Here is a 19,261-nt window from a genome sequence, read left to right as displayed (position 1 = left end):
CCATATGACCCAATGAGATTTCACTTCTTGGCATCTATCCACAAAACACAAAAACATTCATTTGAAAAGATCTATGTACACATATGTTCATTTCATCAATTAGAACAATGGCCAGGACATAGAAACAACCCAAATGTTGGACATACAAATGTATAAGAAGCTGTGTTATAAATACACAATGGATTACTATGAGACTACAAGATGAAATTTTCCAATTCACTACAATGTGGATGGAACTGGAAGGTAATATTCAAAGTGAAGTTAGTCAGACAGAGGACAAATACCAGAAAATCCTACTTGTCTGTGGACTAGAGACCAAACAAAAGAGTAGATAGTACTAAATGATGATAAACCCTTGGTCTTGGTTACAAAACTCAGACTACCTAGCAGTATAGGGAGAGTACATGGCAGAAAGAAGAATGTAGACTAGGAATCACATAGGTAGGGACGGTGATGGTGGTCTAGGACACTTTGGTGGTGGTGGGGGTACAGTAATTTTAGACCTCAATACCATGGACTTTAACACTACTGTAATTATGCTACCTAAACTACAAATAAAAAGTTAAATTATAAAAGGGAAGCAAAGCAAAGTGACTTCCTGAAGCCAGGGATGAAATTCAAGGAGAAGAGCACATACCTAGTGTGAACGAGGCAAAGGTTTCATTCTTAGCATCTCATCCCCCCATACCTCCCACCACATCCTTTCAGGTATGAACCACAACAATAGTAAAATTCTTAAAAATTGGTCTCTTGGACTATTCAAATTGAATCAGAATCTTGGGAGTGAGAACCCCAACATGTGTTTTCAGAATACTTCCTAGGCAATTCAGAGAATTATTAATCTAGAGTCTATTTTCCAAAATGGACAGTATCGGTTCAAAGAGGCTCTGGAGTAATGGTGGACAGCAGAAGCCTCAGGTGCTACTGGTGTGTGCATTGGGGGGGGGGGGGGGGGGGGGCGCCGGAGGGAAGTATTCCTCACACACACCAGTATGATTTAAAAAAAGGTAGATTTCCGGGGGGGGGGGGGGGCAAAGAGTGGTTTTTGTTCTTCTAAAAAGGGGACAATTTGCCAAGTAAGTTTAAGAGTATCTGATTTAGAGATTAGTGGACATAACTGTGACCCTGAGCCTAAACAATGAGAGAGGAATAGATGCTAGTAATGTCTTGTAACATGTCTAAAGAATAACCATAAGGTTATTATGTTTGCTTATTAAAAAATAATTAAAAAGCACAAAAGTACTAGAGTTGGGGGAAAGCTGAAACTTGGTTCAAAACTAGTTAAAATTAAAAAAAAAAAAACATAAGAGTTATTTTCTAAGGTGAGCAGGTCTAATGTATAACAAAGCATCTGACCCTGGTTCCTGGGAGAAAGCTCCTATATTACTGGGATTTCTCAAGAAATAGGAATTATTCCATTACTGATGTGCTTCTGAGTTTATGCCAGAATATGAGATAACACACGACAAGGGCTGCACACCAGAAAGATGAAGCCTTTGAGTAGAAGGTAGAGGGCTCTGAGCTAGTTAGACCTCTGGAGAGGAGAAAGAGGCTAGAGACTGAGCTGAATAAGATGGCCTATGATCCAATCAAGCGTGCCTTTGTGATGAAACCCTAATTAATTAAAAACTCTGGACAATGAAACTCAAAGAAATGTCTTGGTTGTCGCATACACTAATAAGTCAGGAGAGATAACACACCCTGATTTCATGATTCACCTTAGGTGTCTCTTCATCTGGTAAGTCCTGATATTCATCCTTTGTAATAAAACTATAATATTAAATTTAGTTCTCTCCTGTTGTTTTAGTGAACTACTGAGAATGAAGGGGTCACGAGAATCCCAAAATATGTAGCTGGTGGGTCAGAAGTGGGGGTAGCCTGAAAACACCATTTGGCATCTGCATACAGAAAGGGTCCAGCAGACTTGTGAGGTCTGATCTAATTTCAGGTGATCTGTGTCAAGACTGATCTGCAGAACAATAACTGGTGTCAGAAGAAGAGCATAACTCCAAATGGTTTTAAAAAAAAGGATATAAAAAGTCTCATGAAACTATAATCAAATTGCAAAATCACAGTAACTAAGGTTATACTCCAAGACTGAATATCTCATTCTGTGACTAAATCAGAAATTATAAGTCATATTTTTAAACTAAAGGATCTTAAATGAAGGGAGGGGAAAGCATTTAAGCAATTCTAACTTTTTTCTGGTTCTCACAAAAATTATTTTTATCTTTTTCCTTTATCTCTCCTTAACTTTATGTGTAAATCCAAAAATACACACAATAAGGAGACTTCAGAAGCAACTACAATCAAGCTGGAAATCTGGTCTCTCTATAGGGGTGCCTATATTCCAGATGTTGGGAGAGATAAATAGATAAGTTTTGAAAAAATATCAGGAATAACCAAGATTCACACTTTTAATATGGACAGGTGAATAAGATTTCTCCCCAAAAGTTGTGAATTATTTCCCTCATTTTCCAGCTGACTTTCCCTTACACACTGGACAGTTTCTCAAATAAAAAAGTAGGGAAAGAAGGGCAATTCAGAAAGACAGGAGGAGCAATGAGGAGGGAAGGAAATCAGCTCTGCAACCTGACTACAAATCACTGCCCAAAGGGAAGAGGAAGCAGAAAGCAGGAAGAAAGGGAGAACGTACTGAGAATCACAAAGAGCATTAAGTATAGCATGTCGTTCTCTACAATTATTCAAGGAATGCAGGAAAGAAGACCGAGTGCTGAGCCCATGTGTACCATGAGTACTGTGCCGTTCGCTGAAGGACAACCATTCGTTTCTAGAAAATGAGATTCTGAAATCCATGGAGGCAAAAATGTGCCAAGAGATGCTTGCTAAATCAAGGATATATGCTTTTCTCTGCCAGCCATAAGGTATTTCTGAGGTGGAGGAGCAAAAGGATCTTTCGAGACAAAGAAGAGAAGGACTATTTCTGAAGATGCCTTTGCTCATCAGATGACCTCTGCTGGATCAACAGTGGCATCCAGTGGCGAAAAGTCTCAGCACAGACTTCTTTGTCTCTGGAAAGGGTTTCTATTGCTTTGGGTAAAATGGTAATTCAGAACCAACCACTCATTTCTGATGTCTATAGCTAAGGATCCCCAAAGACACAGTACTTTGTAATACAAAGTGAAGAACCAAAGGCCATAAAGAGGAAATGGACAGGGGTAGTTTAAGATTGCCTATGGTATTTATATTTCCTGTGGTATCACTAAAATGAAAGAAAATACAGGATGAACATATAATAATGTGAGGAGAATTCTTCAGGTTTTACTGTCTCAAAACACTTTTTAAAAATGAGCACCTACGATTTTCATTTTAAAATCAAAGCAATACTGAAACAAAATTTTCGTGTGTGTGTGTGTGTGTGTGTGTGTGTTCCTTAGAAGAAAGAATTAGCAAGGCTTAATTAGGTAATTTAATTTGAATTTAAGTTTACTTCTGAAGTATCACTTTTAAAAGCTATGTTTCAGGTTCTAGGAGACAACTCAAAGGGCTTGCAGTGCATGACTGGCATGCTCTGGGGCCCCAGATTTGATGCCTGGAATGGCTTGGCCTCCCTAGCACCACCAGTTATAATTCTCATGGCTCCCAGCATCCCTGGATAAGCCCTTAACACACACACACACACACACACACACACACACACACACACACACACACCAAACTGAGTTTCAACTGCGAAATTCAGGTGCTTTTATAAGGGAGATAATGAAACTGGCTTAGGTATAACTTTAATCCACAACAAAAGTAGAAAAGAAAAGCACTTCACTCAAGAGAGTTTACATTCCAATTGTTGACTTAAATCACTTTTTTAAAAAAGTGTTCTTCAGATCAAGTTTCAGCCAGTAAAATGCTAGCAATTTCCTTTTTAACTTAAAAAAAAAGAAAAAGAAAAAAAGAAAAGAAACAGTGTAGAGACCTCTCTGGCAAATATAGTGTAGAGACCTCTCTTGCAAATATGATCACAAGTTCAAATCCCTGGTGTCTTACCATCTGCATCCAGGCACTCTGTTGTCAGTAACCCCTGGCACCACAAGTGAGTCCCAATTACACCACAGTCAGGTGTGTGAGAGCCCCAGCAGGAAGCACAGCAAAAAGCAGATCTGTGAGTGCCATAACCAGAAAGCATTTCCTCTGGGGAAAGTATGTGTGAGCACAGCAGCAACCCAAAGCCAGCAGTGTAAGCACAACTAAAGGAGAGCAAACCTCAGGGAGCACTGTGGCCAACTGGGCAACCCCAGCAGTACCATAACTAAAAATGTGAGAGCACCATAGCCAAGCCAAGTGTTGCATAATCCCAGGTCATCACAATAACTAGAAGGGAAAAGGGTGTAGAAACAGAGACAAGAACTTAAAAGTTAAGATTTTTTTAAAAATTATGCTTCCTCTGAGACATAAGCAAAAATGAAGGGAGAAAACCCTCAACTTATATCTTAATTAAATCACAATTTACCTTTCCAGATCAAAGATTAAAAAAAAAAAACGTACCCAGAGACTCTCATTCATGGTTTAATTGGTTCATTTTCTGTTTTACCTTTTAAGCCTTTTTTAAAAAAGTATGCAACTGTCATATACCTTATAGTCCTCAAATCTCCTGACAGCTCTGGCTGGTTCAGGTGCACAAACCAACTCTGACTCACCTGTTTGGATGAGACGTGGGGAGCATGAACTGGAATTCCACCACACACGTGTTGTCCTTAAGTTGGCGGTGCTGTACACTGTTAAGTTCATAGGCAATATAAGCCCTTCGAACATATACCTGGTTAAAAAGTAATCCTTGGTAAATATACCTCACAATCAAATGAAGAAATAGCTAGCATGGGAAAAAAGACATTCTTGAAAAAATCGTTCCCCCACTACCCACAAAATGACATTCCCATTTGATATGAACTTGGGAAATTGTTTTAGAGGGTTTGGCAACCCTAATAACACTATGATTCACATAAAAAAAAGTTTTTAGTGTTGCTAGACCTAAACAAACATCTTCCAAAGCATCGCAATAAAAAATGGTCTACTTTAGAGACTACAGACCGAACAAGATTGCCACTCAATGCCTCTTTTGCAAACCACAACACCCAGAAGGAGAGAGAGAACAAAAGGGAATGCCCTGCCACAGAGACGGGGTGGGAAGAGAGGAATGGGGGGGTGTGAGGGATACTGGGATCACTGGTGATGGAGAATGGGCTCTGGTGGAGGGATGGGTACTCAATCACTGTATAACTGAAACCCAAGTACAAAAATTTGTAAGTCTACAACTGTACATCATGGTGTTTCACTAATAAAAATTAAAAAAATAAAATAATTTTTTTAAAATTGCTTTTGAACAACTGGGAAAACTTGCATCATATGCAAAATAAAGGGTTTGTGGGAAAACTTGCATCCAATGCAAAATAGAGGGTTTGTGGAACTTCAAGGTTCTGCAAACACTAATTGCTTTATTCACTAGAGTTGGAGTTTTAAAACTATACACAAGGGGCTGGAGTGATAGTACAGAAGGTAGGGCACTTGCCTTGCATGAGGTGAATCCTCACATCCCATATGGTCCCCTGAGACCACCATGGGGATTCCTGAGTGCAGAACCAGCAGTAACCCCTGAGCACAGCTGGGTGTGCCCAAATATCCATCCTCCCACCTCCCCCCCCAAAAAAATACCCTATACCCATGACTATAAATAACCTAGCATGCCTCTGGGTACCACCAGGTGTCCTAGAAACCTTTCATACTAACCTAAACTCTATAGAAAGATGGATGCCTAGCGAAATTGAGCATACAGAACCTCATATAACATATATCACCTCATTAGGCTTGATCATTGCAACAGAAGATAAATGCAGTGAGAAAAATGAAAGATGCTGATTCTGGGTTGCTTGAAGAGTGAAGGCAGAAGCACTACAGTACAATTAAATTATTTTGCCATGTTGGACCTTTTAGTTCTTTTTGTAATTTTGGGGCCACACTGAGCGGTGTTCAGGGTTTACTCCTGGCTCATGAATTAAATGGGGTACCAGGGACCAAACCTGGGTCAGCTGCATGCAAGGCCTTACTCTCTGTACTATCTCTCCAGATCCTATCCTGAATCTTTATCTTGTTTTATTACCCCTCCTTATTGCCTCAAATCAAGTTTAATATTTTTAGCATATTTATATCCCCCCAAACCCAGGAAAAAGCATGCAGGCATAATTTAATCTATGATTTTTCAAACACACTAACTTGATTCAAGAGTTAAACAGCAAGAGTTAAATAAGTCGATCCAACCTCACACACTTCACAGCCAATTTGCCAAGCACATAAAATGCTACATGGGATTCTATCCGCATGTGAGAAAAATAAGGAGACTTCTCATTAAATGACATGAAAGCATCATAAAATACTTAAGATACGTTTAAAAGCTGGTATTTACTGAATAGGATATACTCTACCCCAGAATACAAATAAAAAGTAATCCAAAAGAGCTGGCAATAGACTGTAGCAATGTCATATTGCATAAAACCATTTAAAACACTTCTTTTTCTCATCTTCAAAAAACATCAACTTGGCAATTTTGCAGCAGTACTCAGCACCTACAATTTTTGTGCTTAATGAGGTAGTGTGCCATAGTGGAAACAGAAAAGCCTCTGAATAAGATGACCTGAGTTGAAACGTAGACTCTTCCACTGATTATCTGTGACACTGAGAGCTTGTTTGGAGGTTCTAGCAGGGGACCACAGCTACTTGTACGCCCCTGACCAAAGAATGGCTTGTCTTTCTCTAGGTATGGCTGACTCGTCCACTGAACATGCAACTTTGAGAGGGACTCATGCAGAGTGAGATGAAGAGGCCGCCACCTGGTCCACCAGATGAGTCAAACCAACCCTGGTGATTCAAATGGGTAACAGATATCTCAGCCAATCACCCTCATATCCTGTGTGATGTGATGTTGAACAAGTGACTTAATCTTTCAGACAGTCTTATTTTGTATGGTTACTTGTGTTTGTGGGCCACACCCAGCACTGCCCAGGGCTCACTCCCGGCTCTATGCTTAGGGATCACTCCTACTGGTGCTTGGGGGATTATATATAGTACAGGGGATCTAACCCTGGTGGCTGAGTGCAAGTAAGTACCTTGCTATCTCTCCATTCCTACCTTTCACAGACTTTCTTCCTCCTTCATAAAGTAATTGTAGGGTTAAGAGAATAAAGTAAAATACAATTCTAAAAATGTTATTACAGTCTTTTCCATGCTGAAACCATTTCCCAAGTACTGCTTGACAATTCAAAATATAACTAAAATCTATTTTATTTGATTCAAATCACAAAATAGTAACCACACTATGGAGGTGTTCTGATCAGCCATATATTTTTCACTTATTGCATTACAAGAAACTCTTGGTTCATAATGAAATGGAAGCATTCAAATACCTGGAAAATTGAAACTACTGAAAATTAAAATAAAATGCTGGCAACTACTGGGGAGGGGGGGGGGGAATTGGAGCCCAGAAGCTCATGATTAGTTCAGCTGATACACCTATGTTCCCGAAGATCAACATTTATTATTTTAGAGAAAAAAAAAATCGATGCTACTGAACCAACCTTCAGGTCAAAAAACAAGGAACCAAACAGAGGAAGTAAATCAGCTAGAAACCAAGGAAAAGGTTATGTCACATGACTATGAGAACTTACCTCCAGAGCTGCCATCCTCACGACCTGGTTGCTATGATAGAAGAAGTTTGGTAGAACATCAAAAATAGATGTTTCTGATAAGATGAGTTTCTGGAAGGTACAAAGACAAGATTAAATCATTACATCCAAAATAGAACAGAGTCAATGACCAACAGCTGGCATTTGAAGCACTGAGTGAAATCTAAGAATTGTGTCTATAAATTTCACATATGAATTTACCCTTTTTGGATCTTAGTTACAACTTAGTTACAAAATGGGGGGAAATTTTCTTGGGAGGGTACACCTGTTGGTGGTCAGGGATTACCCCTGGCTTTGTGCTCAGGGATCTCTCCTGGTGGGTTTGGTGGGACTATACGGGATGCCATGAACACAGGTTGGCTGCATGCAACGGAAGTGCCCTACCCACTGTACTCAGGCCAAAAAATAGGGGAAAACTGTAACACTATCCTCACAGGGCAATTGAGAGGATTAGAAGAGTTAATATATGTAAAATTCTTAGAATAATGTATTGACTTGTGTTTATTATATGCTAATATGTATTTATGACAATTATTATTCCTTCTGACATATATTTATATTCTACTACTTAAAAATTGTCCTAGTACTCCAGGATAGTAAATCTTTGACTTGAATTCCAGTTGAAATACAATATTTAAACGGTGAACCAAACAAAATATCTTTCTCACCCATTTAGATCCCCAGAAGAAAACCTGGCAAAAAGCCTAAAAACTTTCTTCACTAGGGATAGCAATATCAATCTTATGCCAAAGTAGAAAAAAATTGGAAAGCCATTCCAAAGAAAGCAGTAGAAAAAACAGAAAGTCTTTCCTCAGAAAGTGGTGTGTTTTATGGCTTTTTTTTTCCAGAGGTGGTGAGGGTAGCACACCCTACTGTTACTCCTGGCAGGCTCAGGAGACCATAAGGGATGCTGGGAATCAAACCCAGGTCGGCTGCATGCAAGGCAAACACTTTACCCTCTGAGGTATATCTCTGTCCCCAAAATGATGCTTAAAAAGATAACAATATAGGTCCATTCAATTAATAGTAAGATTATCCAGGATACTTTCAAAAAATTAGTTTTATAAAGTTGAAAATCATTGAAATTAAAAACTTAAGTAAAGTTTTTTACTTAACTTTACCGCTAGGAGACTAACAACTACCTATTTACATATCTAATCCAAATGCCAGAAATCTACCAGTGCTTCCACTTACATTTGGCCTAAAATACTCCCTAGATAAAGCCAAAGGCTAGACTTCAATAGGACACATCAAGGCATGTCTATTTAATGCCTAGCCAAATCCAATTCTACCCATATTTTTTTTCTTTTTTCTTTTTTAAAAAAAAAGTAAAATAAAAAAATTTTAGAAACTAACATTACAATGGGTGTGGGATGTAGCTCAGTGACAGAGCAGACCTTGTGAATGTTTAAGTATGAATGTCTGGGTTTGACCTCCAGCACCAAAATTAACTGATTACTTAATTAAACTCTGTTTGGGAGTACAAGGGACAGGAATGCAGAGACAGAGAAAATGTATACCTGCAGGTTTTCGATGCAAAATTGATGTCCATACATATCAATAGCTGATAGAAAGATGGACTCTACTTGGTTATGACGAAGCTCATATGATGGCAAATGGGAAGCAATAAGAACCTAGAGTGAGCACAAAATAAGAGGCGTAAGTTTCTGGGGGAGTCATCATTCTAGGTTCCTAGTAGGCAGGTCTGATACAAAAGCAATAAATGTAAATCTGTAGTGCAGGCATCAAAGATAAACCAGAGGCCGAGTAAAACAACTTCCAGGTCCTGCAGCATATAGTCAACACCACCAAATTTTGTGTCTCAGTTGACTCTCACCATGGAGGGCCTTATGGGCAATTTCCTATGGGGTGGAGTGAGGGGAAGGAGGGAAAGCAGCTTCAGTCAAGTTCCACCAGTGCATGGGATTCACCACTGCAAAGCTGCGAGTCTTGGGGACTGCGTGACTAGCTGTTAATTGGGAATCAGGTCTGGCAGGGCACAGCTGTGGTGGCGATGGAGGCAGCAGAGCTGGCCGTGTGCAACTCTGAAACAGAAAGACTATGAAAAGCTACTGTGACAGTCGCAGGTACTCAGGACCAAAGGAGAAGGCATCAGGACATACCACCAAGGAATGGGAGTGAAAGCATGTCACAAACAAACTGGAGCACGGCAGGACCTGAATACCCTCAGCAGGTCACTGAGAGGTTCAATAACTTTGAGTAGTTCAGTGACATGGATACAATTGCAGCGAAAGCAGAAGGTCACTGAGCAGCTTCAAATGCTGCTTCCCTGTCAGTGCCCAAGCACTGAAACACAAAGGAAGTGCCAACCCACAGCTTCCCTGCTGACTCCTTTTGGAATGGAAATGAAGCCTACGGGGTGAAACTAACTGGACTTCTCTGGGGTTGTTCCGACTGCTAGAGCCTAAGAATCATTTCATTTTCTTTCTGCTTTCCACACTTGGTTTTTCTTCCTCGAAACTTAAAAGTTTTCATCTGCTTCTCAGTTCCCTTTGGGAAGTAAGAAACAGTGAGTTTACTGACTTCCCTCAGCTGCCTTTCCTCTGCATGACCCTCGTTTACTAAGAGTAGGAAAAGATGCCAAGATTTTTAAAAGGGGAACAGCTTCCCCCATACACGCATTTAAAATCAATCTTTTCCATTCTCATAAGAAAATACATACACTACATGAAAATATTTGTTCTGAGCGCCAGTAACAAACACACAGAAAAATTGTAGGATGATCACTGTAGAGTGCCTGAGAAAGATATCACCATACACAGGACTGCCTAGTCTCTGAAAACCATTCCTCCCTCCAGGTAAGCCACACATGTCCTTACCTGGCGTGCTCTAAGTGCCACTTTAGCATTTGTCGTCTTACTGAGTTGAGTTAGCTCGGTGAGGATATTCAGCAGCTCATCAGTAAGGGTAGGGTCCCGGCCACACAACTGATCCTAATTTTTAATGTGAAAAAGAACATACACATACACATTAGAAACAACTGAAGCAGATAAAGACTATAAAATGGTAAAAAGAAATAATAAATTAATGGCTAATAAGAAAATGCACTGTTAATGTTATGCTGCACCCTGTAATAAAGGGAGGAGAAAACCCAAAAGGAGACCCAAATTTAATCCCTAGGACTACCAGGAGTGAACCTGGAGAACTGAGCCAGGAGTACCCCTGAGTACTGCAAAGTGTCACCAAATATAAACAAAAAAGAGAAGTTCAAACCCCTCGCTCAGGTTCAAGCTTCCTAATGTATTTCTTTATAAATCAACACCGTAATTTTAATATGCAGAAGAAATCATCATTAAGAAATCATTAAAAGGGGTTAAGAGAATTCTGAGTAAGGAGTAAGGGACATTTCAAAGTTTTAAAACATTTAAAATCATATAGGGCTAAAGGTTTTACTCTTCCCTCACACTTTTGAAATGAAGATGAATAAAGCAAAAGATACAACTCATGCTACAATCCAGATATTCAGCATCTAGCAGGGCACAAAAGAGAAGCACAAAAACAAATTACTCATAAACATTATTAAATAAAAACCACCATCTCATATTCTGACATTCAGTATCCCAAATCATTTATCCTCTTGCTGTACCTGAAGAGTCATTCCATGATCTAAACATGGTTAGTTCCTAACTGGATTAGAAAAGGGAAAAAAAAAAATCAAGTTCCCATAAGACCATGATTTTCAGTATTGATAACTACTTTTCCTAAGCTGCTAAGATAAATTTTCTATTTTGAGAAAAAAAATTTTCTGGAATCTAGGGGAATATCAGTTTATTCTCTAAATTCATCCATTATCCATGTAATTTCATATAAGCTAAAAAAATAAAAGTGTCATTTTTTTCCAATTATTTTTTAAACAGATTTACAAACTTCTGTAATTACATTTCAGCCATACCATGATTGAGTACCACCCATCCCTCCACCAGTGCCCATTCTCCACCATCAATGTTCTTAGTATCTCTCCTGTCAACCCCCTATTCCCCCCACTCCCCCATCTCTGTGGCAGGCACATTCCCTTTTACTCTCTCTCCTTTGGGGTGTTATGGTTTGTTACGGGTACTAAGTGGTCATCATGTTCGGTCCATACTCTACTTTCAGCACCCATCTCCCATCCTGAGCAAACCCTCCAAGCATCATTTACTTAGTGGTCCCTTCTCTATCTCAGCTGCCTTTTCCCTCAGCATGTGAGGCCGGCTTCTAAGCCATGAGGCGATACTCCTGGCCCTTATCTCTATTATCCTTGGGTGTTAGTCTCCCATTATGTTAAAAAGTGTCATTTTTAATGTCAAAAATTAACAATAGCGGTCCTAAATGTTACATCATAATAAAATATAAGGATTTAAGTATAGTTTCCTCCTCTTAAGAGTTGGAAATCCTTGCCTTTATATCTTAATGAAGTTGATGAGTGGGTGGGTGGGGGGAAGGGGGATGGGAGGGCCTCCCAAGCAGGACTCAGGGGCTAAGGCCCCTTACAGAGATACTCAGTTATCCTGCTGCTCCAATGCTTGGGTGGGTAATGTGTTGCTGCTCGGGCCCAGTGATGCTGCCTCACAGTGGAGTGGGAAGTTATCCAGGGCCACAACCTAAGATATTCAAGAATTTTTAACCAACCCTTATGGTTACCAGAACATGAAAGACAATAGGATGCCAAATGGCTTCCTGCTGCTGCTAAACTCCTTTATGAAAGAATCTTCAATTCGAACTTAACTTTCCCTATCTGAGGATACTCTAGAGTCCTTTTCCATAGCAGTGTAATAAAAGTTCGGGACTTCCAGATTTGGGGGCACATGGTATTCCCTACAGCACCTTTTCTAGAGCCCCTGTTAACCTCCTACATCACAGAGCTAAATTCTTTTGGAATGCTCAACACTACTATACTTCTCAAGTATTTTAAAGCAGGAAACATTTTCTGGTTCCCCAATCTACCCACCATCCACATGTCAGCTCCAAATGTCCAGTCATAAAATACATGATGATGTGATGATGTTTAAGTTAAGGAAAGGCCATTATTATCTGTTTTTAATCCACCTAGTGCATTACTTTACTTAGTGCTCACCTGAGTGGGAAGAAAAAAAGCTACTAAAGTGAACATGGGCTGGGGCTGGACTGATAGCACAGCGGGTAGGGCGTTTGCTTTCTACGCGGCCAACCAGGGTTCTATTCCCAGCATCTCATATGGTCCCCTGAGCCCCGCCAGGAGTAATTCCTGAGTGCAGAGCCAGGAGTAACCCCTGTTTATCGCCAGGTGTGACCCAAAAACCCAAAAAAAAATTAAAAATAAAAAAATAAAGTGAACATGGGCCAGAGAGATACAGTATAGTGGGCAGGGCACTTGTCCATCATGCAGCCAAATTGCATTCAATCTCCTGCACCCCATATGGTCTCCTGAATTCTGCAAAAAGAGATCACTGAGCTCAGAGTCAGGAGTAACCCCTGAGCACAGCCAGGTGTCACCAAAACCGAAATAAAAATGCCAGAAGATGGGGCTGGAGTAATAGCACAGTGGGTAGGGTGTTGCCTTGCACGTGGCCAATCCGGGTTTGATTCCCAGCATTCCATATGGTTCCCCCAAGCCAGGGGTAATTCCTGAGTGCAAATCATCGCTGGGTATGACACAAAAAAGGAAAAAAAAAAGCCAGAAGATACAAAAATAAAGAATGAATATAAATCTAGGTTTTAATTGAGCCATAGACCAGGAGACCTGTTCAAGGGTTATACTTGGACATAAAAGAGAATAGGGAGGAGAAAAGGTGACTAACTTTTGTTTGCTGAGATTTAATGAGCAAAACAGAATTTAAGAACTTTATCAAATCATCAGAAACAATATCTTTTATAAAAAGACAGTTCTTTTATTGCTCAGGTAAGTTTTTCCTACCTGCATCCCTCTCCATCTAAAGTACCTGAGAAAACATTCTTTTTGAGTTATTTTATTAGAATGACCCACTGAGAGATCTAAATACCTGAAAAGCACCCTGTTCGCTACAAATACTCAAGGTCTCAACATTTACAAAGAAATGACCATGTCAAAATAAGGACACAGCCCAGGCCAAAAAGAGAGTACAGGGATCAGGGTGCAAACTTAACATGCATGCACCCTGCCTGGTTCACTTCTGGCACTGCATATGGTTCCCCCAAGCACTGTCAGAAGGTCACCCCAATCACAGAGCTAGGAGTAAGCCCTAAGTAATACCATTTGTGACCCAAGGCCTCTCCACTTCCCCAACTAGAACACTAGCTACCTACCAAACCTGTTAAAGGGAATCCTAAGCTACCATTTCAGAAAAGAGGAAAATGAAGTCAGCTTTTTGCCTAGATCACATTCTAACTTAAAAACCCCAAACAGGGGCTGGAGTGATAGGACAGCAGGTAAGACATCTGCCTTGCATGTGACCAACCCGGGTTCGATCCCAGGCATCCAGGAGTAGACCCTGCGCACTGCCAAGTATGACCCAAAAACACCCAAAACAAAGCAAAATACCCAAATCATTTTTAATATTAAAACAAAACTCTTTCATATTAATAATTCAATATTTATCATTCTACAATGAGAAAAATAGTATAGGGCTGTAGGATGGGGGGTGTGGGGTGGGAGCGGGGGGAGGGGAAGAAACTGTATCTGTAAAAAAGGAAGAGGAAATAAAGAACCTATGGAGATTAGAAAAATAATAGGGAGGTAATTATTTGCTCCCAATCTCCAGCTGAAAATCTTCCTGAGTGTTCCTTGCAATTAAGTACAGAAGAACCAGATCTTCTTGGATGTACGTTAATAAACACAGTAAAATAAACCACATTTTCTGTTTGTTTATTCTGACTTGGATATTTTCATTCCATTGTCATCATTAGAACTAAAGCATAAAAAATGGCAATAGAAAACCGGAGTAACAGTTTCAACTCTGCTCTCCTTGACCTAGACAGTGTTCCAAGTTCTGAAATAAATCACTGAGAATGGAAAACCTTGCTGTTCATAAGAACCAAGCATTGTAAGATGAAAACATCCAGGCCCAAAAGAGAAAAAGTAAAGTGGGTAAGGCACTTTCCTTACATGATCCCCAGCACCACATATGGTTCCTCATACCTAGCCAGAAGCGTTCTCTGAGCACAGTCAGGAGTATGTCCTGAGCAAAGCCAGGTGCGTGTCCCCACCAAAAGGTAAAAAAAAAAATTTTTTTTTAAAGATGCAAACATCAAAATAGAAAACTTATGGCTATTTGTCCAAGAAGTAGCCTTCCTTTGAGCAACTGGACAGCCCAAGAGCAGCACTGAATCTTACAACAATGCTGACATACTCATATTAATAGTAAGTATGCCAGCAGATGTGTTTGCTCAACATAAAGAGATATACTCAACAAGCCTGCAGCTAATTTTGGGTTAGATATTGGGTCACTGATAATTCAGATTGGTACCACTTCTACTTTTATTCTCTGGTGATTAAACACAAGGAATTCCCAGATTTGCAAAAAATGTATAACAATATGCTTAAATGACCACAGCCAAAATTATGCAGCTGTACCACAAAGCCCATTATAGCCCAATATGGTCTCGGCATCCTCAGAACTGAAGGCAATTAAAACCAAAAAGAATGTGACCTGATATGTAATACTCTTAAATTAATTGTTGTTCAGCCAGGTCAGTCGCTTATCCCATTAACTGCAATGGACTAGTAGTTTCTACCAGTTCAAACTGGGATTGAAACTCTATAGACACAGGCACAGGTCTAATATGAAATTGTTAATATCCTTTTACAGTAAGCTTCAATAACTGAGACATTTTAACTTTATAACCTGGACAAAATTACTTGCAGCCATATTACAAGTAGAAAGGAAGCACACTAAACAGATTTTCATCTTATTTCGGTGAGTGTGTGGGTGAGGAAGTGGAGAAGAGTTAGAGAAAAAACCCAGGGCCCTAAACTTAAAAGACACTCAACCACTGATGCTATATTCAACCTGATCAGCACTGTAAATACTACTTATCTTAATCAAATCAGAAGCTCATTAAACATGGCATTATTCAGACAGAGATTTAAACAGTGCTTATATCATGTTCACATGAGTCACACTAGAAAGAAGAGAGATATAAAGAGTGAGAGGCGGGGCCCTGAGATAGATAAGGGTAAGGCCTCAAGCCACACCAGGAATGATCCCTGAGCCCCTGAGTGCAGTCAGGAGTAAGCCCTGAGCACAGCAAGTAAGACTCTAAACCCACCCTCACCTTCTACCACCCAGTTCCCCCACCCACTAAAAGAGGGGCAAACTAGTACCAAGGTGTCTTTCAACACATGTTTTGTTATCTAGAAAGTCATGAGGTTACTGATACTGGGGCTAGGAGAGAGAGGGAGTTTGGGAGAAGCTATTCCTGACTGTTCAGGAATGACACCTGATGGTGCTGGGAGCTCAGGGGCCACAATCATACGCCGTGTGGGAATCAAACCATGGTCAGCTGCGTGCAAGGCAAGCACCTTACTTCCTGTACTTTCTCTCCAGTCGTCCATACTCTTTACTGGTAACAAATTGCTTATTTTGACTAAATTTAAGAAGTCCATCAATATCTCTCAGTAAATGTAATCAATGCTCTAAGTTCTAAAATTAAAAGAGTTTTCATTATACAAACCTTTCTATTTTTTAGACTTCGTTTTCAATATTGGCACACTGTTCCTCCACATGGAGAAAACTAATAGGACTTTAGCATTTTTAATTAATATTTTGCTTTCCAGATTAGGTACGAGACTAGAAGGAATTTGCTCAAGCATCCCCAAGGCAGGTGAACACTCAGCATCCTCCCATGGAGACAAAGGCTTGTCTTGACTGGAGCAGCCCATATTCTACACTAATTCACAGAAGCCTGATCTTCTCCATCCTTCCATCTAGATTCAAAGGTCTCAGAAATCACCATCTATGGTCAGTGAAGCACACCAGCAACATTCCTATTTCTAGAAAACAGACTGGAAGGTCAGACATATGACTATCAACCAGGAAGCCAAGGTAAGCGAAGAAAGGGGAGCCAGTAGAGAACACAAGCTGAGGTTAATGCAATGCTACCTTGTCCAGGTGTTATCTGTTAAAGACAATAAAACATGCAAAAAGAGTAAGTCAAACAACTAAAATAATGGTCCTCCTGACCAGCTTCCACCATTAACGCTGATGGCAGGGTAACGCAGGGGCAAAGTGTCTGATAATTACAAAGCAGAAGAAGGAAGCCTTGCCTTGCAGCCATACTATTCGATTAGAAAGGTAGAAAGGAGCATCGTGCTATTGTCCTTCCTGCTCCAGAAGCACTGTTCCCTGGCCCTCAGCTCAATCATATTCCTTATATCCAAGTCTCTAGTATGAAGTTCCTGAAAGTACCTGATGTTTCCAAAGGAAAGTAATGATACGAAGGCCAGCTATGTTTACTGAGTTGTGTTTTTAAGTACAAACTGTGAAGAAGCCAAAATAAATGGACAAACACATCTTCCTCATTCACATCTTCAACTGTCTTCCTCTTCCTCCTCCTTTTCTCCCTGTCCTATTCATTCAAATCCAAACACTAAGAAACAGCTCTTTTCTCCAAAGAGCCCAGTCGACTGGAAAGAAAGTTGGGGCCCTATCCATGCAGGTAAGAAGTAATCAGGACGATAAGGTGGGGAAAAAAGAACAGCAGCAAGTCAGAGTCCCATTGGCTTATGCCTGTCCTGACTGGCAAAAGCAGAAAGCAAAGCCTCAAACCAGTTCTTTGACAGGGCCCAACGCCTCTGCAGCACCCCCGTGTAATTACACACTTGAGTGACTGGACTCTGAAGAAAATTGAAGGCCTGAGCTCCGAACAGCTGCCATTTTCTCTCTCCATCACACCAGCGTGATTACTTGAGAAATGAACAGCCCCGGCTCAAAGCTACTCCAGAATTCTCAGAGGAAATATGGCTCCGTGTTCCAATAATGAGATTCTTAAGGCAAGCGTTACTTACAATCACTCCGCAAAAGGAGCGAGCCGAGCCCCTATATCTTACAAATTAGAATTTAAGAAACCCAGCGACAGTCTTGGGCGATCATTACTCTTCCGCTGCTCCAAGGATTCTGGGCTTTGGTCTATTTTTAGTACAGAAAACTGTTAAGTCCTTAAAAAGGTAATCATAATAAAATGAAAAACTCACCATAATTAGCTTTCTAAAAGGGAAAATTCTACCCAATCCTATGTCCAAAACTGAAAGATTCTTCTACTCCCTTGCATTTCCCTTTTCAGACAGAAAGTGTTACATTTATCCAAATGAGAATAAGCAATCTTTGCATTTAAATTTAAAGATAAATTAAATAGTCAGGAGGTTTCTTCCCTTTTTTTTGACTGAGATAAAAAAAGTTGTATAGATCATATCATTTCTTTACCTAGTGCTTTTATATATATGCATAATATTTGTTTGCTTTTTTCGTCCAAATGCGTCCGTGAGGTTCTCTAGCATCCAGCTTTTGGGGTAGCAAAGGTAGTGAACTCTTCCTATAATAACATATAATTTAAAATGGCTATTCTAAAAAATGTTATATATCTTTGAGTTGGCCACCTAGGCAGGTAACTGAATGAACAGCAGTAAAGATTTATGGCTTTTTCTTCTTCCAAGAAGAAATGATGGGATTGAGGTGCAAGCAATGCAAATTCCACAAAGGGACAAAAGGAACCTCTGGGAACAAAAGGTTCTCTACCCCACACAAAAGACAAACATGCAGCAGTAAAGCAATTATTCATGGGATGGGGACTCTAAGAACAGTCCTGTTATTTTCTGTATCCTCGGACTAACTCAACTAGGAAAAAAAAATCAAGACATGAAGAACCTGCAAATCAGCTCTGAAAATCTTTAACAACTCAGAATTCTACTTGCTGGTCAAATGAGCATTCACTGGTCTTAGCTCTCATTCTCACTTTTACTAATTGTATTACTGGACTATGGCTAGAAAAGCATCAATCAGTAAAAATCTAAGCCTGGATTCCAATGTAGATAAAACAGAAAAGAGCCAATAGAGATGCAGAGTACATCTGAATTTCTTTGATAGAAGCACTAGACTTCTAACTGCTGTATCTAGTTTTGAAATTTCAGACAATATATTGCTTATATTCATATAATGAAAATGTATAATGGCTATATAAATTAAAATTAACCTACTGACTTTAGTGACGATAGGAATGGAGAAGTATAGAGCATCTCTTAATCAAGAGATTAGAATGCCTGTGCCAGATTGTATGCAGAGTGCTACAACAATCCTTTCCTGGCTGGAGCAGATTCCCAGGGTCCAAGACAAAAGTAGATAAGAGAAATTTTCAGTCTACAGCCCAAGCCATACTCATCCAATAACTGCACAGATAGGAGCGCTTCCTCTGGCCACAGTCAACAGAAAAGAAACACTTTTTTAAAAGCATAATCAACCATCCTTAAAGATTCTAAGAAAGGGTACTCACAATAAGCATCGTGACCAGAAGATTCTTCTTGGTGACTTGAGCGTGAGAGAAGATATAGTTCAACACAGTGTTCATGTCACTCTTGTTCTCCTCCCGAAGGGCAAACACACACTTGTCATAGTGACCTGCAA

The 19,261-nt window shown here is 39.9% G+C and overlaps 1 protein-coding gene across 8 annotated transcripts in view; it reads right to left on the bottom strand.

The window, feature by feature from the left end:
* The window catches only part of ACACA (acetyl-CoA carboxylase alpha), a 322,008-nt gene that overhangs the window by 139,345 nt on the left and 163,402 nt on the right, over positions 1-19,261 (bottom strand). For all 8 annotated transcript variants that reach the window (XM_056128109.1, XM_056128108.1, XM_056128110.1 and 5 more), the window contains 5 exons: positions 19,131-19,255; positions 10,532-10,645; positions 9,212-9,325; positions 7,674-7,763; positions 4,656-4,774 (listed from right to left, as the gene is read on the bottom strand). In XM_056128109.1, the coding sequence (XP_055984084.1) occupies positions 4,656-4,774; positions 7,674-7,763; positions 9,212-9,325; positions 10,532-10,645; positions 19,131-19,255 (562 nt within the window). The remainder of the gene's footprint in view (positions 1-4,655; positions 4,775-7,673; positions 7,764-9,211; positions 9,326-10,531; positions 10,646-19,130; positions 19,256-19,261) is intronic.

Source organism: Sorex fumeus, unplaced genomic scaffold (assembly GCF_029834395.1).
Source record: "Sorex fumeus unplaced genomic scaffold, SorFum_2.1 ptg000063l, whole genome shotgun sequence".
NCBI lineage: Eukaryota > Metazoa > Chordata > Mammalia > Eulipotyphla > Soricidae > Sorex > Sorex fumeus.
The sequence above is the reverse complement of the archived record's forward strand: the minus strand, read 5'-3'. Positions and strand labels throughout refer to the sequence as shown.